Source organism: Camelus dromedarius, chromosome 10 (assembly GCF_036321535.1).
Source record: "Camelus dromedarius isolate mCamDro1 chromosome 10, mCamDro1.pat, whole genome shotgun sequence".
Classification (NCBI taxonomy): Eukaryota; Metazoa; Chordata; class Mammalia; order Artiodactyla; family Camelidae; genus Camelus; species Camelus dromedarius.
This window is the reverse complement of record NC_087445.1, coordinates 32,935,293-32,958,897: the sequence shown is the minus strand read 5'-3', so window position 1 is coordinate 32,958,897 and position 23,605 is coordinate 32,935,293. Positions and strand designations below refer to the sequence as shown.

The 23,605-nt window shown below is 45.0% G+C and overlaps 1 protein-coding gene across 2 annotated transcripts in view; it reads right to left on the bottom strand.

Moving 5' to 3' along the window:
* The window catches only part of LOC105100277 (histone-arginine methyltransferase CARM1), a 242,656-nt gene that overhangs the window by 8,942 nt on the left and 210,109 nt on the right, over positions 1-23,605 (bottom strand). For both annotated transcript variants that reach the window (XM_031449785.2, XM_031449786.2), the window contains exons 8-11: positions 12,789-12,870; positions 11,459-11,544; positions 8,837-8,926; positions 6,764-6,901 (exon numbers count right to left, since the gene is read on the bottom strand). In XM_031449785.2, the coding sequence (XP_031305645.1) occupies positions 6,764-6,901; positions 8,837-8,926; positions 11,459-11,544; positions 12,789-12,870 (396 nt within the window). The remainder of the gene's footprint in view (positions 1-6,763; positions 6,902-8,836; positions 8,927-11,458; positions 11,545-12,788; positions 12,871-23,605) is intronic.

The window sequence follows — 23,605 nt, the reverse complement described above, 5'->3', positions numbered from 1 at the left end:
GTCAAACTTTGTCATTTTAAATCTTTAAGTGCCAGCACAAGTGATGTAAGTGGGGACACACCTTAGTTCAAGAATTGAATACAAAACCACTGCTTTGTACCAACATTTCTTTTGCAATATTCAAGATTATTGGAAGCCTGGGAACAACATATGTAGGACGTGTCTTACTGGAGAATGTGGTGATTCGTGATAATTTCATCTTAGAGAAAACTGAAGGTGCAACAGTGGGACAGGCCTAGGGCTGACCATTGAGGGAGAAAAGGATGGAGAAACAGAAGTGACAGGAAACTTGGGGAAAAATGACCCACGTCCCTGAAGATTTACTGATTAAAGAAAGGAATGAAAACCTCAGCAGTTGTGGACTCTAGACCAGTGTTCTGCAAAGGGGTCTGAGTGTGCCCCAGAAAGGAGGTAGGATGCTACATCAGGTGTGGGAGAAGTTATTGAGCTGTTATTTTAATTTTTTCAGCTATACAGTGGTTTGAACTGCATCCTGCCAAAATGTATGCTCCAGCCCTAACCCCTAGTACCTGTGCATCTGATCTTATTTGGATAAAGGGTCTTTGCACATGTACTGAAGTTTAAATGAGGTCATACTGGATTAGGGTGTCCTCCAAATCCAATGCCCAGTGTCCTTATAAGAAGAAGAGAGGACACAGAGAGAGACACACAGAGAAGACGGCCAAGTGACGACGGAGGCAGAGACTGGAGTGAGGCAGCTACAGGAAAGACTAGGGATTGCCAGGCACCATCAGAAGCTGAAAAACACAAGGAGGGTTCTTCCCTGGAGCCTTCAGAGGAGATGTGGCCCTGCTGACAACTTGTTTTTAGTCGCTAGCCTTCAGAATTGTTAGAGAATAAGTTTTTGTTGTTTTAAGCCACTGGATTTGTGGCAATTTGTTACTGCAGCTCTAGGAGACTCATACAGTTTACCAAATATACACTGAAAACTAGTGAATTCACTAGGTAAATGCTGGACTTGCCATCTGTAGCTTAGAGTTGAGGTATCTGTGACGCTCACCTAAGTGCCTCAGGTTTGCTAAGGTCGGGTGGCTCAGGAAGACTCTGATTCATCTTAAATAATTCAGCACCACGTTACTGAGTAAATACCAACCATGTGAGAACGACAAAGGTCAGGCTAGAAGAATCCGACTAACGCTACAAAACAAAGAAACGTGACTTAGAGCTGCAGCGGCACACACTACTGCTTCCCTGCGCCTAATTGTGCATGACAGTTTCCCCTTAAAAATCCCTTCTGATGCAGCTGTCCAAATACACAGCTAGTGAGAGGTTTCATCTTAGGTGAGGTCCACGGTAGAGCAGCTGAGTGAAGGCCATTAGGAGCAGCACTTGAAGCTTCCAGAGCTTTAATTCTTCGGTCAGCATTTCTCTAGTTTTGTAAACAACAAAGCTCATCAAATTCTCTGCAAATCAAGTTCTCTGGCAGCACATCTGGATACAGCAGATCCTTCATTGGGATCCAGAAATTTTAAATTATGTTTCAAAAACACTTTGGCACAAGATGAGCTAGATCCCAAAATCAGGCATATTTATTTTTTCAATTAATTCTTTTTAGTTCTATTTTTGTGTGTCTTGTAAAATGCACACTACATGAATTTCTATATGTGTATATGTATATATACACACAGACATGTCTCTGCATGTGTGAATATCTAGGGTATATAGATATACATTCACATACGTCTGTCTCTCTATCTATTGAGAGCACTTAGTTTTGTGTTTTCTATTTTTATTACTGTAGTAATTCACATAAGTAAAAATAAATACTGTTCTATTTGGGGGACATATACATAAAGTGTTTTTACTCATAGGTGCACAAAATCAAACAACTTTGGAGACCGTTTCTGTGAACTTTAGGGATATAAATTTCATAAAGTTCATAAAAAAGAGAAATTCTATTTTATTGTCCAGAGCAATGAAATGAATGACAGCTCAAGAATGATGGGAGACTGTCAGAAATAAAATGCTAACAGTACAATCATAAACGTTCCTGGTGGGGAAGAAAAGGGCAGGCATTGTCACACTGGTGTGGTTGCACAGGGAGTTCTCCCAGGAGGTGAGAGTTTAAAAGAATATTTGACGATAAGGGAGGGGGAGATCCTACCTAACGTGGAACAAAGAAGTAGCCCCTTACTGAAAAAATACTGTGAAAACCCTGACATTTGAGGAAGTGCTCAAGTCTGTAGAAAATACAAAGGAAAACAAACAAAAAATCTGATGAGATACAATGAGTGCTAAGAAAGAGAACAAGGGAAGAGGAAATGTAACTAAGACTGACTGTGGACCTACTATGTGTTTATCACTATATCTCCCTTAATACCTGCACAAGCCTAGTGAGACAATGGTTATAAATTCTACTTTATAGATGATGAGGTGAAGACACTGGGGTGCTAGAGAGATTCATTAACGTGCTCAAGGCCACAGAAGTACCAACCAGTATGTAGAAGAGACTGGATAGAACAGGGATACATCCAAACTCCCAAAGCTAGTCTCTTCACTGCACAAGGGTGCTTGCTGATCTAGTAAGATGAAGAACTTCCTCCTTGTCTCCCTCCTGCAAAGTACTGCACACCCATGATATCTCAGCATCTTCTTTCGGTTGGGCCAGACCAAGTTTTTAATAAGAGAGGGATCATCAACATATGACTCCTCCGTTCAGGTAGTCATTCCACGTCACTGCTCAGTCTCTGAAATGTACCAGTGAGGACGGACGCCAGAGAGTGAGACTCAGGCCCTCTTCTGGGGAAGCTCACATGTAGGCAAATAATAACAACACAACAACGGTGCCATAATAAAGGTGTGGAAAGCTGTAGGAGTCCTAGGGGTCATGAGGCAGGTGTGAGAAAATGGTTTGCTTCCTTCTCACCTACTAGGGGAAGGAAGGAGAGGAGGGTAGAAAAATATGACTGATAAGAATGAAACCCAAGATATGTTAGACAAAAGTAGTGGAAGAATAAGATGATTTGAATTCACTCACCTAATTACACCCTAAGATGTAATATATAAATATTTCAAAGTAAGCGAATGTTATCCTGGTTTGCACAAAGCAGACAGGGCAAAGTCCAAAACTCCAGGCAGATGCTGGCTACTGCTTCTCAGCACTTTTAAAAAAAACTAGTCAGGAAACACAGGCTATATTAGGATTTAGGAACAAAGTGGCAACTCCCAGGATGAACATGGCTTAAGTCAGTATTTACCACTTTTCCTCCTAGAAGCCAAACACGGAGACTAGAAAGATACTGCAGAGCACAGACCTCATTTTCTGTAAAACTGGGAGGAAGATATAATGTGCCATCTTCAACTTAGGTGTAAGGCTGCAAAAGCACTTGAGATTGGGTGTAAGCCGCATGGGATGAAGTACAGGAGGAGTGCAGAGAGGGTCAGGCAGCCGAGAGGCAGAACAGCTCAGAATGTGCTCACACAAACACCCTCCCTGAGGATGAGGAGCACCTTCTGAAATGCAAAAGCACAACATGACGTGCGGGAACTGGGGTGAGTGAGGCTCCTGGAACCGGAACATATAGCACTACCTAAAGAATCACAAGAGCAGCCCTGTGTGCAGGGGGCAGTATGACTCTGGGGCAGCACAGAAGGATGGGGTGTGAGTTGAGAAAAACGCTAGCACGGACACTGCTGCATCTCTCCCCACCACAGGAACTTCTTTCTTATAAATCTCTGTCCAGAAAAGTCCCACTAATTGGATGATGAACAACCATAACACTAATATAAAGATGTTATTAGAAAAAAGTAGGAAAAAAGGAGCAAAATTTACTAACAGATGAAAAACACATTAGATAAAAGATGGTATAAATTGGAAAATGTGAGCAAACATTTTGCTACAAAATTTTAAAACTGCAATGAAGCCCTTACTTTTATGAAGGAAGCAATAATTTTTATGAAGGAAGATCATGATGCAGAAATATAGTAACTCGAGGGAGGGAAAGAGAAAAATCTCAGTGTACTGATATGGAAATGTATTAGAGATGTATCATTAAGTGAGAACATTACGATGCAGAAAACAGGTGTAGACTGTTGCCATTTAGGTATAAAAGCAGAGGAAAAAATACCCGTACAAGTACAGTGTTCCCTAGGTGTATATCCAACATGAGAGCCTCAGAGGCTAGGCAAGGACGGTTAGCAGTGGCTCCGTGATGCAAGAGGGCAGGGGGACCAATGCAGTCTGGCCCTGGGAGGGAGACTTCATTGCAAGGCTTATAGTACATTTTCATTGTGAACAGTGTAACTACACTGTCTATTAAAAATTAAATAGCCCTTTAAGGAGACAGAAAGTTATGATAGCTAGAGATAGAGCACAGCTTCACTGAAGAATAATAATAGCAATGTTCAAGTAGCTTCATCTCCCTTTTTGGCAGGGTTAGAGGACTAAGCCCTGAGGGCGAAACCGGAGATGAAACTCACCTGGAATCACATTTGATAAAGGTCGGTTCATATTTCCTCCTGGTCAGGACTGAGGGGTGTGGGCTGGACATGAGCGTAGGTGGAGGGGTTTTGAGCTACTTCTATGACCAGATCCAAAGGGCGTGGACTAGGCTGTGCAAATTTTGAAGGAAGATTTACACCCTGGGCCTCTTCCTGCTTAATAATTTTTAAGTAAAAATTTGCTGATTAAATTTGCAAATGATACAAAATGGTAGGAATCACTAATATGCTACACAAAATAATTTTTTAAAATAAATAAAATGAACCATTAGCTCTAGTAAGGATCTAAAGACAGCAGGATGAACGCACGAGTAGAATAAATACAAAAACTTGAACCAAAGATGACAGAAACCAGCTGCGTACTAGGAGAAGGGAGAAATGACGTAAAAGCAGATCATGTAAAAATACACTTTTTGGTTTTAATTGCCTAAACACTCAAGTAAAATGGCCCTCAAACTTAAACTTGGATCACCTTAATATAAATATGTACTCAAAATAGCCGTGGTCACTGTCACTTTGTACCCAGCACTTAACAAATCACATATGCTGTCCTGTAGTTTTGGAAAACTATTTTAAAGGGAACATTGAGAACCTGGGTTTTTCCAGGAGGGATGACTTAAATTTTAAACTACTTCAAAATCACTCTTCTGGGATGGAGGCATTGAGGATGTCAGCCTGAGAACAGGGAGACCAGCAGGATACTGGGTCAGACTCTCCTAACACTGAAACAATTGCTGTTTGGAGGCTTCACCAGACCTATTTGTTTTGAATTCAGAAACACTAAGATCAGTGAGTAGACTCTACAGGAAGTGAGACATAGGCTCGACAGCAAGAGTAAGTTTTGAATAATCAGGGACGTCTAAAGTAGAAGAGAGTCGTCATAGCTAATGACCACATGAAAAGTTACTTAACATTATCAGTAATGAAAAAAATAAGCCAAAACAACCAGAAGCAACTTCAAACACTTATTCTGGAGTCTGTTAGATTGGCAAAAACCATAGAGACTGGTAACATTCAGTTTCAGGCAAGATCTGGAGAAATGGGCCTGCTGAGTCATTGCTGGAGTGAGTGGAAGCTGGAGCAGCCCTGGAGAAAGGCAGGGTCTATCAGTCTCTGACAGGCACATTTCTATTCTTAAGGTATTTCGTCTGGAAATATTCATGTCAGTGCACGAGCTCTACGTTCAAGGGTAAGTTAGTGCAGAATTTTTTGCAATGGCAAACAAGAAAATCGAAAGCAACCTAAACATCAGTCAATCGGGGGACTTTAAAAGGACAGCATGGTATATCCATGCCCTTGACTGTTCTGCACCTATGAAAAGAACAAAGCAGATCTACCTACGCAGACTGAGCACTTACTACTAAGTGAAAACTTAAGTTGTAGACAGCAAATGTAACATTCTCGTAAAACAACCACCCCACAACAGCATTACTTGTTGGCACATGCACCGAGCGTCACTTGGAAGGGTTAGGAACAAGGGGTCACACCTGGGGAATGGGGGAGGGGTGGGAGTGCGGCTGGACCCTAGGCACTTCTGTAGTTCTCACCTTACACGCAAGCATGTCAGGTTTTGTAGTTAAAGACAGACAGACTTTAAAAATGGAAGGGTTGGTTGGCGAGATGGTGAGCTCTCTGTCACTGGCGTGTTTAAGCACAGGCCCAAGGAAGGGAGGGGGTGGCTAGGAGGGAAGAGAGGTGAATGCCATGACCTCTGAGTACCCCCAATATCCTGAGAGTCCTTGATCCACTCTGTGACTCCTTCCTCCTCTAACTCACCCAGGAGAAGCTCCAACAAAATGAAAGAAAATAGAGGGTTGTAAAAATGACGTAAGTCCCAGTGATCACTGCAGGGACCTCATGAAGTCCATTACCAGAGGGAAGCAGTCCTACCTCACACACCACACCCTGCCCCTCCGGTGCTCTTCCCCCTGCAGTGCAGATCAACTTCCCGGTACTAAATTTGGGGGTGTGTGGTTAGACAGATCTAAGTAAGGCCAGGAAGCTGACGTGGGATTTAGAACCCTTGATAACTCAAGCCTTTGGCAAACGCCCCCATGAGCTGATGGATTTCCTCCCCTTTGCCATGGTAAGGGGGGGACTGCTGTCCTTGAGTTACCTCAGTGCAAGGTGACATGTGTCCTGCAGGCTCTGAAGCCGGGGGCGCCTGTGCAAGCCCAGCCAGGCCTTTGGAGAGGCTGCCGCCCACCTTCAGGTGCTGGAGCCTCAGGGGCCCTGCCCCCCGCACCCCAGCAGCAGGGCCCAGTAAGCACAGGCAGGGTGGCAGCTGCGCTCGCCCGCTTACCGTTTATTAGCGACAAACAGCACTCTCCCTGAGAGGGTCTCTCCTTCCTTGGCAAAGAGAGGAGTCTGAAGAAGGCACCGCACCTGATACCAGTGAGTCAGAGGCTCAGTGGGAGCTGTCGACAGCCAAACCGTTACCCTGTGGGGCAGGGAGAGAGTTAGAAGCCAATTAGGCTCCAGCCCCATATTAATGAACTGAACCAGGGACTAGGCTGATAAGTGGTTCTCACTGTCACTGACTCACGGAATACTTTTAAGACAGGAACAGCTCAATTTATTAAGCAGTTACTATGTGCTGGGTACCGTCCCCAAAGCAGTATGTGTATTAGTGCATTAAATCTACAGAACAACCCTAAGGCAAGGCTTCAAACCCTGGGATTTGGTCACTCCATCTATCTGTATTTCTATATCAAAGTTCATTAGAAGCCCAGGAACAACAGAGTTTAATTGAGAACTGATTTGTTGGGAAAGTCTGGCAGGGTGAGAAGTCTGGAGTGAGGCTTCTTACTGTCTCATGCCAACCTGTTGGGTCCTGATGAGCTTCTGGAAGAAAAACTACTGGGGCAGATGGCTGCTACTGTCCTTCCAGCGCGCGCGCGTGCGCATGCATATGTGTGTGTGTGTGTGGTGCGTGTGTATGTGTGTGTGTGTGTGTGTGTGGTATAGGGTGTGGGGGGGGGTGTGTGTTTAAGGTTCATCATTTCACATGAGTGTGTGTGTGTAAATTAAGGTTCATCATTTCACATGAAGAAGTGAAGACATCCTGCTGTGCTTCAGACACTGAGGTGACCTGTCCTGGGGTTAGATAGTGGTCACTGATTTTTACAGAGTATTGTGGCGTAAATTCCTAGAGGGTACATTTTAACTTGAAGATTTGGGGGGAAAATTTTACATACTTTAACTGCTAAGTAATATAAACCACCTTTATATCAAAATATATACTTAGCTATATTCTGGAGTAGAATGCAAATATTCTCCAGCTTTTTCAGATAAAGCATTTCACTTCAAAGAAACTTCCCCCTTGAAGCAGGCCACTTCAAGCTTATCTCCCTTACCCTTGCAGGAACAAATTCATTTACTTGGGATGTTCCTGGGGGAAAGTCTGAGAAATAGCAGCATGGATTCCTCTGACAAACATGTTGTGGAACAGGAATAACTTACACATCATTTTTTCTCTTTGATTATCAGCCCAGACAAGGCTTCCAGGGATCCCTTCCTCCTCTGAGCCCTCAAACCCCCGAGCTTTATCTCAGACCCATGGGCACTTCTGTCTCAGTGGGTGCCATGAAGTGTCTGGGTGTTTTATACGAAGTGGAGGAGAGTGTACTGTCATGGTTTGCCTTCCGCCTGATCATGTGACCCAGAGAGGCCCTCACTGCTAGCTGGGATGAGTGGAGAAGCTTGGAAGAGAGAGGGGTGTCAGGAGAAGAGTGGGGATCTGGGGGCCACGGGAGTGGCGCGGCCCTGACAAGGAGCGCCAACCACGGACAGCCACCTTGCAGGCGGTCTGTCTCCTCCTCTTCTCTGCGACTCGCAAGCCTGTCCAGTGGGGGAGGAAGGGGTACGTGGACTGGGAGGTTGCCGAATGCTGCAGTTAGCATTGTTAGCACCCACCCGCCCGGTAATTCAAAAAGGGTTCTAGATGGTGAAGCTGAAGGCTGTGAACCAATACAGGGAAAGCGTGATGTGGGGTATTACTCAGACACAAGGGGTTCTATAACCAGGGGCGAGGGAAGCAAAGCCAGGGACTTGCCTCCCCCAGTCTAGTCTGGGGAAGAACAAGCTGACTGATGAAGCACAGACGCTCTCTCACTCCTCCAAATCCCAATCCAATTGGCTTGAGAGGTTTTACAATATTTTAGCCAGAGCTGATAGGACAACTATGGAAAACTGCCACATTTTCATTTTACTCTAAAATCTAGAAGTAAATTAAAATCAGTGTTTATTTTTGGGAAACCTGGAAAAACAACTATTACTATTGTTGAACTTGGTTTTTTAAAACTTTAAAGCTACGACGACAAAGAGTAGAGGATGGCGTGGGACAGAGCAAGCGAAGAAAGGGTTTGATACCTACAGAGATCCAACAAAGGCCACGTCAAACCAAAACGCCAGGCCATGGATGAGGCCAGACTGCGCCATATGAAACACAAAGGGAATTTCTACTCTGCAAGAAATAAAAAGAGAGAAAGGAGAAACACTTGGAATTATTTTTTTGTTGATAGACATACTGGATATATTTGTGAGATCAATGGGAACATTCACAGAACATTTTCTTTTTCCCTTAAGCACTCTCACTTTGGCAGCGAGATTCTCTCAGTGAGGATTAATGCTTGGGTGATGCTGCACATTTGAGAATGCTGCTTCTTGATGAAACTCTGCAAGGACCACCCCACTGTGCGGCATGACCCAGAACCCCAGAGGGCGAGTGCAGCCTCCGGAGCTGGGGTCGACTACTGCTGGGCAGGATGACTCGGGACACAGGTGACAAACATCCCTCCAGAAGCCAAAACACGGGCTGGGGCAGCTCCCCTATGCAGCTGTTCAGAAGGCAAAGGCTATTTCAGGCCCCTGACAAATGAAGTGGACCGCAAGGTGGAACATCAAACTCAGAAGGTCACTGTCACGGTTCATTTAATTTTCTGGGAGGCAATTTAACTTCCCACCAGGCTACAGTAAGAGTCAGGCCGAAGTGACCACGGCTGATGCCAAATGCAGAGTTAAGTGGGAACAGAAAGAATACGGGAAAAGATAGAACAAAATCTAGAAGCTGGACCTGTTTTTTAGCTGGGGAACTTTGAAAAGTCACTCAAATTCTCTGAATCTCAGTTTTCTCTTTTGTTGAAGAGCAGCAAAACCTCTCTCCCACTTCCCTCTCACGGTTCTTGTGTGTGTCAAATGGGAAAAAAAATGTACGTGAGAGTGCTTTGTAAACTTTGAAGTATTTCCCAATTAAAAGGTGGTACGACCAGTCCATTGCGGACGCTGTATCACTCCAAGGAGACACACTTTAGTGAATGCTCTAGAGATTTTCAAAGGAGGTTGTGTATTATTTGCATTTATGGTGCCTCCAAAGGCCTAACTTCTTCCACCCTGCAGCAGTCAGAACATTTTTAGAGTTTTCCACTGTACCCGCCACATTGACTTTGTTGGTGTTGCATTCTAATTACTTCTTCCCACTTTCTGAATTCCTCTAAATAAACCATGAGCTCCTCAAGGACAGACTTAAAAAATTCCTTTTTGTATCTGTACAAGCATCAGCACAGTACCTGGCACAAAGCTGAATCTCAATAAACATGGGCTGAATCAAGGCACCAGTGAACAGATGGCATCTCTGAAAAGCCAACACAGAGATGATTTTCAAAAAATTCTTTGGGACTCAAGAGGTATCCCAGAGTAGCAAATAAAGTCAATGGAAGTTAATTTTGTCCAGATCTGGACATCACAGTTGTTTCCAAATGCCAGTTCTCTTGCTCTGAGCATACAGGAAGACTGCACTCATCCACCCACTGGAGCTTAAGTACTGCCACGTGATTTGCTTTGAACAACTAAACATGAACAGATGTGAGCTGTGTCATTTCTGGGTAGAAGCTTTTATTCCAGTACATGCTATGCCACACTCCTTCTTTTCCTCAGTAAACAGCACTGTTCCAGATAGAGGCTGCAGCACCAGCCTGAGTGGTGGGGTGGGTGATGCCGCATGGAGCTGGTGCACAAGGGAAAAACAGTGTAGGGGAGAAAGGCGCCTGCGTTATCATAAGCCCCTGAAGTTTGGCCTCGTTACTGCAGCATGCTCTAACCTGTCCTGACTGATACAGCATCCTCTGTCCATCATGATCTCAAGACAGATGGTAGTTTGAGTTAGCCAGCTGTACCGCCTTCTAAAGTCTGACCCCTGCTTCCTCAGTAGTCCAGGCAAATTATAACCTGGCTGGGTCTTAAATTTCTTACCCAGAAAAAATATGAATATTGACCTTCTCAAGGAGAAAAGGGCAAAATACTAATGAAAGGTCATCCAAAGGGTATTTGTATCATTATCTGAGAAATGAGTCTTCATTTCAGAGTCTCTTCAAGTGAAGAAAAGACGGCAAAAACTAACATTTAAAGAGGGTCCTCTTCAAAAACGAGCCAGAGCCTGGAAAATCCCTGGCACAGCACCTAGCACACAACAAGCACAACAAGTTGCAGCTCCTCTCCCCCTGTTATTACGGGTCCCGGCCTGGGTCGGGGGTTAGAAAGCCTGGAGTTTGGAGCTTCCTGGAAGGTTCAGTCCTAGCGAACACTTAGCAGTTCTGTGCATTTTACATAATTCTGTGTATATAACTTGCTATTTCACTCTGCCTCGTATTTGTCACTGGTCAAGGGAGGATAAAAATGGCACCATATGCACCGGGGTGCTGTGAGGATTAAATGGGTCGTTAGATGTCAAGGGCTCAGAACAGTGTCTGGCTACATGAGTATAACCTACTACTATCTAGTTTTCTCAATTCCTAAAGCAGTCCTGAGGAGGAGGCATCATTATCCTCATTTAGCAATAAATGAAACTAGTAATGGATGGACCGTTGCTGTGTGTGACTCACACCTGAAACCGCTCCCCGGTGTGAGCAGGGAGAAACTGTGAGACTCCGCCATGAAGTGCTGGCGTTGGGAGAGGTAGAGCAGATTTTAAAAATCAAGAGCAATGTTGATTTGTACAAACCTGTGGAGATCTGCCTCTTCTGCATCCATAAAGTTTACTGTGTACTTGACTGTCCGAGCCATTAAAATCCTACTGTCAAATGTGTCCTGGGCGGGGGATAAACAAAGATGTTATCTTTCATCAGGATAAACTGAACTCAAGCAAGATCGCAGCCTAGCTTTCCTCCTGAAATTTTAAGTCAACAAGAGGTATTAGGAGGTAGAGGGCATGAGCTTCATGAGAATAACATTAATAACAGAAGCTAAGATTTATTTAGCGCTTACTACATGCCAAGCACTAAGTGCTTTGTGCTTTACTAGGTTGTATCATTAAATCCTCACCAACAGCTCTGGAGCGTGCCTGTGCTGTTTTTGTGACTATCCCCAAATGACCTCTTCTCAACACTCCAGTTAGTTCCATAGGAATTCAGTCTACCCTCAGCCCCAGGTGTGGCATACGACCTCGATGGGCCAGAGCATTACTTTTCCCCTGAAGACAGTAACTGGTTCATGGACGGATGCGTGACCGAAGGTAGGACAATGAGGCTCCATCTAAGCTAATTCTGGGGCTTTTGCCCAAGTTATCAGGAAAAGGCAGGCTGTCCTGTGGCACTTAGTGAGTTGTACAAATCTGAAGCTGGGGTTTCTGCTGCCATCTTGCTACCATATGGCGAGATCCTGCCTAGGAACACAGTAAAAGCAAAGGAAATGGAGACAAGTAACGAGAACAGAAAAACCAAGTCCTTGTGACATTGTTCGAACTCCTGCAACAGGTCCCTGAAGCAAGCTGTACCTCCAAACTTTGAAATATTTGAGGGACAGTAATTTAATCTTAGTTTAAGCCAGTTTGAGTTGGGTTTCCTTCCACTTAAAACTAGAGCTTCAGATGATGCAAACAAAACGTTGTCCAAGGTTACACAGCTCGATGGGACCACAACTGAAACCCAAATCTGTTTGACAGCAACACTCCTGTTCTAAGCTATTTATTATCCAAAGCTTCTGCTTTTATTATGCCTTGGGCCACTAGAATCAAGGGGAGGATGTGAATTTTTGAACAGGTATGAAGGCTGTGAGCGTGTGCACGGGGCAAGTAAGGGCAGTTGGAGAATTAGAAGTTATTTATTGAAAGGCAGTCAGAAAATCTTGTTTTGAACAGTATCATTCTCTGAGAATTTTCCTAATTGACTGGGAGATCAGAGCTGGAAAACTTGAAAACATACTGCTCCAAGGAACTCCTTCTCTGCTTCTGTGACAGGTTTAGCAGAAACTGCCAGCACAGTACATCCCAGGAGCATGCATGAGTAAGTGAATGAATCAACAGATATATCTGTGGGAAGAAAGAACACTCTTACTACTATTGGCTGTCTGAAGTATTCATCCACGGCAGCGCCCCGGAGACTGGACAGGTTGACCCCGTAGAAGCACTGCTGGTACCTAAAATAGGTAGCACAGAAAATCACCATGCATCTTGTCCTGCGTCCCCAGACACAAAGCTGTGATGTACTGCAAGGCTGCCTCTCGGGTCCTCTAAGTTAGCCCTCGAGCCAGTGTGAGAATGTGTGATGGGAAAGGGGTCGAAAGGGAGTGACAGACTAGGAAACACTCTCTAGAGAATCTGCACTTGAACTGAGGTGGGGAGACAAGGGAGGAGGAGGAGGCTGAGATAGAGGAAATTTCCTGTGGCAAGAAGACTGACAAGGGTATTTGGGGGCAGGGAGGCCTTTGAGCCCCTACCGTTGACCTCATGACACAAGGTGGCTGCCTGCTCTAAGACACGCTTTCCATGTCCTAAAATACAATTCCTTGGCCTTCTCATTATCTCAACCCAGAGCACAATTTTAGATATCCAACGCCCCTCAACACTCTCATTGTTTCAGGAAATAGGTTTCCCTTTTCTGTTCCTCCATAGCCACTGGCCTGCAGCCTGATGGCATTTGCTGTCCAACACCAGGTAGAGTCACAGGTGAGTGGGGCTGGGGCAGGTGGTGGACCAGAATCAACTCATCATAGTCCACTGTGGGTGTTTCTTCCCAATTCTGCGGTCAGTGACACCTGGACCACAGAAATGGGCAAATCCTCCCTCTTCTCAGTGAGCCGTATGTGCAGTGCTGACCAGCCCAGGGCTGGTTGGTACCTGGAGCACAGCAGGTTCTCCCTGCCAGCTTGGTTAATGGCCCTGGCTACTGAGGGAGGAGATTTACGGTGTGGATTAAGAGTGGCTTCATTCAGACTCTGCCACTGACTGGCTGTGTGCCTTAGGCAAGTCACCTGACCTCTGTGCCTCAGTTTCCTTATCTTTAAAATGAGTAATTATAAGCTTACTTTGTAGAGTCATAGTAAGGGTTAAATGTGTTAGTACAAGTAAAACACGGTAAGCAGTGCTTGGCATTTTGCTACTAGTATATAAATATGTTGACGATTACTCTCTGAACTTCATCTACCCAGATCAGCACTGGGGACCAGGGGAGGGGTTCCTAATATGACTGCACCAAGGGATTACTTGGAGAGCTTTTAAAAATGCAAATTCCCAGGCCCAACTGCAGAAAGGCTTGGGGACCTTATCACTAGAGATTGAAGGCCTTTATCCTGAGACTGAAAAGAGGTTTCCGTACTAAGGGTGTGTGTGCATGTATTGTATAGCCGGTGAATCAGATGGGAATTCCATTCACCAGTTTCTCTCCTCCCCCAACCCCACATCTGCCAACCTGCAGGGAAGACAGAGAGAGGAAAAAACAACACAGAATAAACGCAAAACATGTGGGGTGCAGTTAGATTTTCAGCCAAGATAAGGCTCTGAATCAGGAGGCAATGTCTCAGATGGCTTCACAGGAGGCAGGGAGGCAGGAAGGCCCAATATCATTAAGTCAACAGGCAGTCCTCAACCTGCAGGCAAAACACAAGCCCCCACGAGCCTCTTACAAACCCTGAAGGGCATGTGCCACTTCTCACCTCTGAGACTGTGCTTACGTCTCCTCTGACCTAGGATGCTGCTTTCCCTCCTTCGCCCTGTTCATTCCTACTCAATCTGTATGTCTGAGCTCAAATATATCCATCTGAAAATGTAAAACCTGGAATTACAATTAAATATTCAATGTTTACCTACTTAAGAGCAAGAATTATTCTTTTCTAACAGTGTATATTTAGCACTTAGCAAGGGGGACACTGAATATTGTTAGTACTAAAAATACCTATGTATGTATGCATATACATATATATACGTACATATGTATCTATGTATCTATCTCTATATTTAAAGAATGAATGGAGAACTTGGTGTCCTAAATGGCCCTATGTGTGGGCGCCAGTGCCAACAAGGACAATGGAGAAATGGAAAATCATTTGCCCAAGTTTCTTTGCCTTCATCACTTGTTTCCTAATCGTCTCCTTCCACCAAGGGCCAGAGTCAGGCTGCCCACAGGTAAAGCCAAACTGCAGTATACCACTTTATAAATACACATACCGAAAACAAGGCTCCTGTAATCCTAGAAAATGCTTGTAAACAGAACCCTGTAAGTTTAAACAATCTTTTCTGTATTTAGATAGTGGAAGTGTTCTTGGGGAAATAAGTCATAGTCACAAAAGTATTTACTGGAGGGATGGGAGCAAAGAGAGAAGGAGCAGTGAACGGATAGAGAGAGTGAAGGGGAGAGGCGGGGAGGGTCAGACAGAGACACACAGAGAATTGCCCTGAAAGTCCAGAAGGATTCAACCTTGTCTGTCCTTGAGAATCCCCTGGGAAGCTTTTAAAAAGTGCTGATGCCTGGACTGTATCCCCCAGTTGTGATTTGTTTGATCTGGGAGTTTAGCACTAGTGTGTGTTGCCAAAGCTCAACAGGTGATTCTAATGTTCACCGGGGGCTGAATACTAAGATAGCTGTTCAGAAATCCTGGCCAAGCAGGTAAAAGAGAAAGCCCAAGGGCAAAGACAGTCCTGCACCTGCCAGTGGCTGAGGCTGGGAGCGGCTCTCTACTCTCTGAATACAACCTCAGCTCTGAGAGGGGCCCAGGCTGTGCCATTTGCTTTGTGTGTTCAGTGCCAATTAAAACCCAGCAGCCACGATCAGTGTGGTACAAATGGGCACCATTCCTGGGGCAGACGGAGAGCTGTGGGCAAAGAGCCCACTGCCTGGCTTTTAAAAACTTTCTGGCTGGACCATATTTCCAATTCTTAGAAATCTCAAATCTCCTTCTGAAATGCATCATAAAATAATTAAAGCAGATGGGAGCTGGCATCTCTCTGGGTCTCCTAAGATACATTGTCGGGGGATGGATCAGGAAACGAATCTGTTGACTTGGAAGCCGGGGATAATTTCCATTGTTTTCATCATATGTGGGTTTTATTTTCCAAGTTAGCTTATGGCCCTTTTATGAGCACATAAGGCAGAGTCTACATGTGGTTTTTACCTCCTGACTTCAAATTTTAAGTGTTCTCCCCCTCCCCCATAATACACGCTATGTCTGAAAAGTCCAGCCAGTATAGTCCAGAAGGGAAACAATCTTCCATTAGTTACACCTAAACACTCTCTGCAGAGTGCAGAGAACCAAGCCAGACTTTTACCATCACATCAGCCTCTCCACGACTTCCACGCGGAGCAGAGCTTGGAGAAGCAACCAGGAGAATCTTCCCTCTCCAGTCTCTTTTGTTCCTGTTGTTTCTCCTCTACCTCACCTTGGTCTTTTGTCCTTCCTCCTCCTTTACACATCTCCTCCCCACACCAGGGTCCTGGATGTGTCTCAGAAGGGTGGTGGTACAGCCCTGGGTCTCTTGCAGAATTTAGCACTGGTCTTTCAGATTCAGCAGATGGGGGAGTTTCTGTAACACGAGCACTCCTGTGTCTTGCTAATGTGAACACATGCTAACACAGCCTCACTCAGATATTTGACTTTCATAAAAACCTTTGCTTATTCATTCTATTCCAACAACAAAAAATTCACTCATCCCCGTGAAAACTTCATTCCTTTAAAACGACCAAAAAAGAAAGAAAAGTAAGGGAGAAGAGAAAACCCTATTCTGCTGTTCAACAATTAAGCAGCTTTTGGGTACCTGAATGTAATACGCTCCACCAGAATGAACAACCAGGGTATGCCAACCTGAGGAGAGGCACATACCACCCTAAGGACTAGGATCTAAGAATGTCACGTAAGCCACACACGGGGCTGAGGATGCAGCATAAGACGGGTAGTTGAAATGGCCCCCTGCGAGGCGAGTGCCTGGTAGGAGAAGGATGCCTGTCTAGGAACAAACTGCATCTTTATTTCCTTTCTCACACATCCCTTTCGTACAGCAGAACTTGAGGCTGGGCTGTTTCCGACAGTTTGCTGCATCAGCAGCATGCAGACACACCACTGAGTAAAGTGGTATCAGATGCTTAGCTCATTATGTTTCTGGTTTTGCTGGCTTAAACCCCAGCAAAGTAACGTGGCTTATATTTTACATGTGCTATATTTATATACTTTTTGTATTTGTAAAAATAGGAATTTTTTTTTTCTTAGTACAAAGGAGAAAGGGAAATGGGTGCACAGGACTTAAAAGAAACCAAGCTTCAGACTGTGCCTCTTTTGTAAGAAGAAAGGGAAAGTCTGTGATTCTGTAAAGGAATCCATGGGGTGTCCCTAGGTGCACCAGTATAAACCTCGACATTACTGGCCTGCATAAGAATTGGACCAATGGAGATGTATCAAAAGACAGAGTAGATTAGTCAAGACAACTATGGTGGACACCCTTTATTCATTCTACCCAGCAAACAATTGCTCTCCTTTTGGTAATGGCACCAGATTTTCTTCTGAGAGGCATCTCTTCCCCACTCTCAGCTCCTGTGGTTTGGGTGGTCCTGATTCTGCCCTTAGCAATATAGTCTCACATGTGGCTCATTCACAGACAGTCAGAGCCTCTTACCTCCCTGGCCTTGGTGATGGACCCAGGGTTAAGCATCTGACTGAAAGAGAGTCAAGTCTAAGACTTTTGTTCAAACTGTTGTTGCAAAGGAGAAGAGTCTGTAAGCCTGGATTTGCTAGAAACATTGCTGCCATGAGCCCTATCCAGGAAAGAGCTGAGCTGAGGGATAGAGAGACCTGGACCCAATGAGTGTCTGTGCCCTGGAATCCATTTGTGCCTGAGAAGCTGAACTGACTCTTGGGCTTTTCAGATACATTAGTCAAGAAATTCTTTTACTTAAGTCATTTTCATCCTTTTTCATAACCTAAAACCGTAAGTGTTTTAACTAAAAAGAAAACAGTTAATAAAATAAGAATCCGCTTGTTTATGTGATATGATTGTAATTCTGAATAGTTTTGCCTAATTCAGGGGAATCCTAAGTCTGTGGATACTGAACTAAACTGCTTTAGCCCAGACTGTCTAGAACTAGGCCAGGGGATGGTGATGCTGATGTCTGTTGGACTTGGTAATTCTGTCTGGAAAAGAGCAGCTCTGATGCCAGAGGATCCAGAAATATCTTTGAAACAGTGCATCCCTGGCGACGCAGATCTGGACGTGTACGGGCCCAGCAGCAGAATCCTGTGAAAGAACTACGAGTCTGGCATAGGTTACAAAAGGAAGATGAATACAGAAATTGAGGCTTATCTCACGAGTAAAAGCCAGATGAATTCAAGAGCTGCAGACATAAAAGAGAAGCAGAGGAGCCATCAAGAAGAAATACTGTGTAGCTGAAAGAAGATTATGTCCCAGGAGTCACTGAAATATAAATGAAATAAGGACAGCAGCACATGAAAGTCCAAACATGACTGTGCTGGTCGTGGCAGTATTCCTGCGAAAGTCCTCTGCAATACTCTGTGCATACATTTGGCTTCCAACAAAAGTCTGGTTGTGTCTCATGATAATCTGAAATGTTCTTATTTGGTCCACATGGCTTTTCTATGGACCAGTGACTGTCAGGGCCAAATACCTTTTTGGGAAAGACTAGAAGGCCTAAACCTGTAGTTGTGCCGAAAGGACCTCTAGTAGACATTTCCGTTCGGGGGTCAAACTGAACAAACCATGCAGCACCTTCACAGTAGCATTTAGCAGCTTGTCCATTCAGTTGAATGCATTCTCTTAAAAACAGCGTATTTCTCAGCAACACCATGGTCAGGAAAGTGTTTTGCAGAGTCAGAGTGGAAAGGTGTAGGAAGGGTGCTCACACTGCCTTTGGCAGAATTCTGCTGCTTGTATTCACCTTCCCTTGTCCTTTGCCAGCCCAGATCTCCTATTTCAGTAAAGAGCAAGTGACTACCTGCCATCTACCGCTGGCATCCCTGATGTCGTTCGGCTGGCTCTGCCTCTGTCAAGCATGATGGATACACACACCACCCACTCACAATGCCCTGAAAAGGAGACTGGGAAATGTCTTTTGGTTCTTTAAGTGGTACATCACCTTTTAAGGGTCACCTCAGATCCTCCTAATCTTACCCTGTCTCTGGAATCCTCAGCCACGTGTCCTTGACCCGCTATGTCAAGGTGTGGGCTCATCCGACCCTACATGAGGACATTCCAGCAGTTTCTCACCTCAGACCTGCACCGTGTGCTCTCCCCGGCCCCCCTCCCCGGACATCCGTTCGGACTGTGGGGCAGCAGGTGCCATGACTCCCCCTGGCGACCATGCACATGCAAACTCCTAAGGGCAGGCTACTTATTGTTAGGAGATGGGCAGTTCGCCTGTGGGGAGATAAGGGCTGGTGGGTAAATTCACTCCTCTCTCATCCTCTGTATAAAGTGTCTTGAGATGTAGCTCACTTGACCTCTTAAAGATGGTCCTGAGGGATCAAGCAATCTCTTGGTGTTTGATACCACATGGCACTCAGCTAAGTTATGCACTTTTGCGTTAGCTCTCCCTCCTTCTCTGCCTCACTCTTGTTTCTCCTCATTCTTGTTTCGCTGGGGTTGCACTCCTTCAAAAAGTAGCAGTAAGTTTTGCCTAAGGCCCTGATTCCTGTGGAACCCAGGCTACGGCAATCAACACGGGTGTGGCTCTTGAAGGCAGACTGTCAAGACGGCATCGCTCACCAGTGTGATGACAACACAATTCTCACTGCTACTGGTGAGTAGGGAGTGAAAACTTTCAGCACGCAGTTTCACCACAATTACTAACAGTCTCGCTGGTAGTCAATTAGCAAGTGATAAAGGTAGAAAGTGAAGGATTGGGCTACATGGTAACTGTATGCTTGAGGTTTTGGGGTGATGATAATTGTATGCACTGAGGAACAGGCAAGCTTCTGTCAATAGCACTGGAAGCTTTGCAAAAAGAAAATTATAATCTCAGAGTAGCCAACTCCCAGCTTAAGACACAGTGTGAAACCCAGACGGCTTCCTTAGCAGAATTTACAGGAATTCCTATCTCCTTGGTGCTCCAAGGCTTTCTGTGCTGAAAACCAGGTACAGAATCTGATGGGCAAAAGCCATATTCTTGAAACTGGAACTGCCCCATCTCCCCGCCCCTAACAAGACAGTAGAGCAGTAAGAGTAAAATAACTGCAAAGGACATCGGGTGTGCGACCTTGACAGGTCTCACGTATCACAGTTGGTCCCTGACAGGGAAGGAGCTGTGCCCTGAGACCTGGGATTGAGACAGCAGGCTGAGGATGGCAGAGTACTGAAAACACCTTCCCAGCTCCCCTGAATCCTCCAGGCCAGCAGAAGCAGAATTCTCATCTGTCTCATCAGAGGAGAAGAGCTTCCCTTTGCCTGAAGACTGCGCAACAACCTGTCCTGAAGATAATTTTATTCCCCTCAAGATATGCTTCCTACTGCCCAACGCCTCCAGACCCATGGTCCCTCACTGCTGTCAGCCTGGCCCCTCCAGCACAGCCCGAGCAGTAGGTACAGTCCCTATTCCAGGAGGAGATAACTGACAACTGAACAGCTGCAGAAGCTGGTGAATGTTTTCCGGTAAGAACCAGGGAAATAGGGGGAGGAGGGCAGAATATGTCAGGAGAGGGTACCATTTGCTGACAGGGGCACTCACATGATTCAACGTTCTAGCAAGACACCAGTCCTCTCAGTCTGCTGGGCTGCCACTCTGAAGCTCGGTCATCATGATGGCCTGCAGTTAATGAGGTGGGGATTCCAGAACGTCTGCAGCACAGTGTTGAAGAAGGGGTCCAAAGGCTCAGAGAGGTGGAAATGCTAGATGGATTTACAATGGAAGACCTAGGAATGTTCCACCTGACTGTTCTCAGGCAAAATCCAGGAAACTCTCCTTTCATGAAGGTAACAGGGAACAAGCCAGTGAGAGAGCAGAGGCATTTCTGACATACTTAGAGTGGCTGACCTCAGTCCATCAAAGATGGTGACAGATGATGCTGCCGCTAAGTTGTGCTCCGAATGAGCACAATGTGGATGGAATTTCAGAGTGTCGGAGGCAAGGAAGCAGTAATTAACCATCATAGGCAAGAATGACATAATTACTGGGTCGGACAGCAATACGAGAGTGACACTCAGGATACCGTGACCCAGAGAGATCCTGCCGTTCTTGCTAACAGAGCCTACCATTACCAGACAGGTGAAGGAGATGCACAGTGACCAGGATAGTGCTCAACCTCTGTAACAACCACAAAAACTTGCTAGCTGGTGAGAGCATGATGTCAGCTGTCACAGTGGAAAGACTAGGTCCCTCACCTAATCTCCAGATCGGCTTTATGGATCCACAGAGCACTGGCCCATGACTGAAGGGAGACCCGGTCCCTTGAGGGAGGACTCTGCAATGCCACCACAGGAACATATGGTAAACATTCTTCAATTCTTCTCCAGAGGGACCTGGGTTTCTGTGGTAAAGCAACTGTTGGAGGAAGGAGAGTATCTAGATTTTTTCTGAGGAATGTCAGATAAGAAGGCTGAACCGATACCGACATGAGAAAATTTTAAAATATCTCTGGTTGGTAAGGGCTTATGGAGGTAGCAAAGGAAGGTCTGGCCAAGTCCACCACACAGGGCATCCAGTGAGTTTATACCCACGCTGTGGTTATGTCCCTAGTCCCTGGATGGACAACTGGGATAGAGACATTCAGCAGCTGCAGAACCGGCACACTGGCCTGTGAAGAAAGGGCTATTATGGTGGCAAAGTATAAGGAGAGGACCCCTCCCTAAAACTGAAACTCCCCGCACGACCCTTAGTTCGGTAAGACTGTTATCTTTAGTTTATAAGTACGGGACTTCTGTCTGAGGGAGATTAGATTAACTTCAGTAAGGTTTTACAGTTGATAATGGACAGAACCAAGAATTAAACACCGCTCAGTCTGGCTGCAGAGTCTGACCCACCTAGCTTTTGACGGCTGCCTACTTGCTTGCCTACGCTTGTGCGCTCTGCAGCCGCAGTAACTGTAGTCAGTACGCTAGGTTCATCTCAAACTTCTTGAGAGCATTTGGCTACTTCTCTTAATCAATCCTATGTATATATTTTTCTTGACATGAGACTCCATTAAAAACTGTATTTGAAGGCCTCAGTTTGAAAACCCTGAACTAATTATTTTCAGTAACGCCAGCAATACACATCACATAAAGAAGTTTTACAGCTGAGAATGATGATTCTTCATGACTGAACCTTACTCTCAGGAGATATTTTTCAGAATCTTAATAAGGGTCATGAAATCTTAATCAAGTAGGAAAAAGAAATTATTAATTTTGTAGATGACTGCTACTAACATCAGAATGTAGTACTCTTGTCTACTAAGAGAACACCTCGAGATTGGTTATTTAAAAAGAATAAAGTTATATGCTTACTGCATATGTAAACTGAAATGAATTTTAGAGTTAAATGTACATTTGAAAAAAATGTTAAATGGAAAAAGTAAAACACAAAAGAAGTAGGAGAAAGTTAATACCAGACTTAAAAGGTCAGGGTAGGCTTTTTCCAAATAATGGAAAAGAAACTGTAGAAGAAAATCTTGGTAGATTTACATACATAAAAACTTTTAACTTCTTTTCTGGTGAAAACCATCACAAAGAATGTTACAAGGCGAAGTGAAAATTCTGTAGAAAATACAACTACCTTAATATCCTTAACATACAAGGAATTCTTATAAATCAATGCATTTGTCTTCTGGTGAACAAAAATGTACTGAGCAATTATTACTGGTGAGGTTAAATGGTGGGGACACAGCAGTAAACAAAACAGCTACTCTTACGGAACTTGCAGTCTCGCGGGCAGAGATGCCAATAAATAAAATAAGTAAGAACACAGAATGTGGTAGATGATAATGGATGCTACAGAGGAAAATGAAGAAAGAGGAAAATGGGGAAGTGGGATAAGGGCTTCCAGAGGGCGAGATCACAATTTGTAATCGACAGACAGTCTCCCTGAGAAGATGACATGTGAGCTAAGACCTGAAGGAGGTGATAGCGAGCCACAGGGACATCTGTGCTGCGGGCAGAGGGAATGGCAGTGAGGTGGGAGCAAGCCTGGTATGCTGGAGGGGAAGTAAGGAGTGCAGCCAGCGGGGCCAGAGTGGAGAGAACAAGAGGGCAAGTAGCGGGAGATGACGTCACATGGGTGGCAGAGTGGAACTAGCTCACATAGAGTCTTACCATCTACTGCGTAAACTTTGGCTTTTACTATGCAGGTGATGGGGAAGCCAATGGAGGGCTTCGGGTGGGAGAAGACTGTGATCTAATTACACGTTATCAAGATCATGTTGGTTGTTGTTTAAAAAGAGGTAATAAGTTAGGAGACTATTTCAAGACCGCAGGAGAAGCGGTCTTGAAATAGTTTTGCTTGTTTTGCTTTTGTTTCTCTTCTGCAGGGGTGGGCAGGGGTGGTGGTGAAGATCAGCAGATTGCTTCTGGATGGGTTAAATGTAAGATGCCCAACAGACATCCAAGGTCAGCGGTCACCAGCCAGTTGGGCCTCTAAAGTCTACGGTTCCAGGGAGAGATCCGGACTGGAGTTCTAACTATGGGAACTGTCAACATAAATTACCACCAGGAACCTGAATGAGATCAGTAAGGGAGTGCGTGCGAACAGAAAAAGGAAGACATCTAAGAACTGACCTGGAGTCAAGCCAACATTAAAGGTTTGAGTCATGAGGAAGAATCAGCAAAGGAGACTGAGAAGCTGGGGCCAGTAAAGGAGGAAAACCAGGTTTAGGCTCCGGCAATGAAGGGAAGAGTCAAGGGTGTCAAACGTTGATGACAGGACAGTCAGGTCAGGACTGATGACAGAGTGTACCTGGTGATCTTATT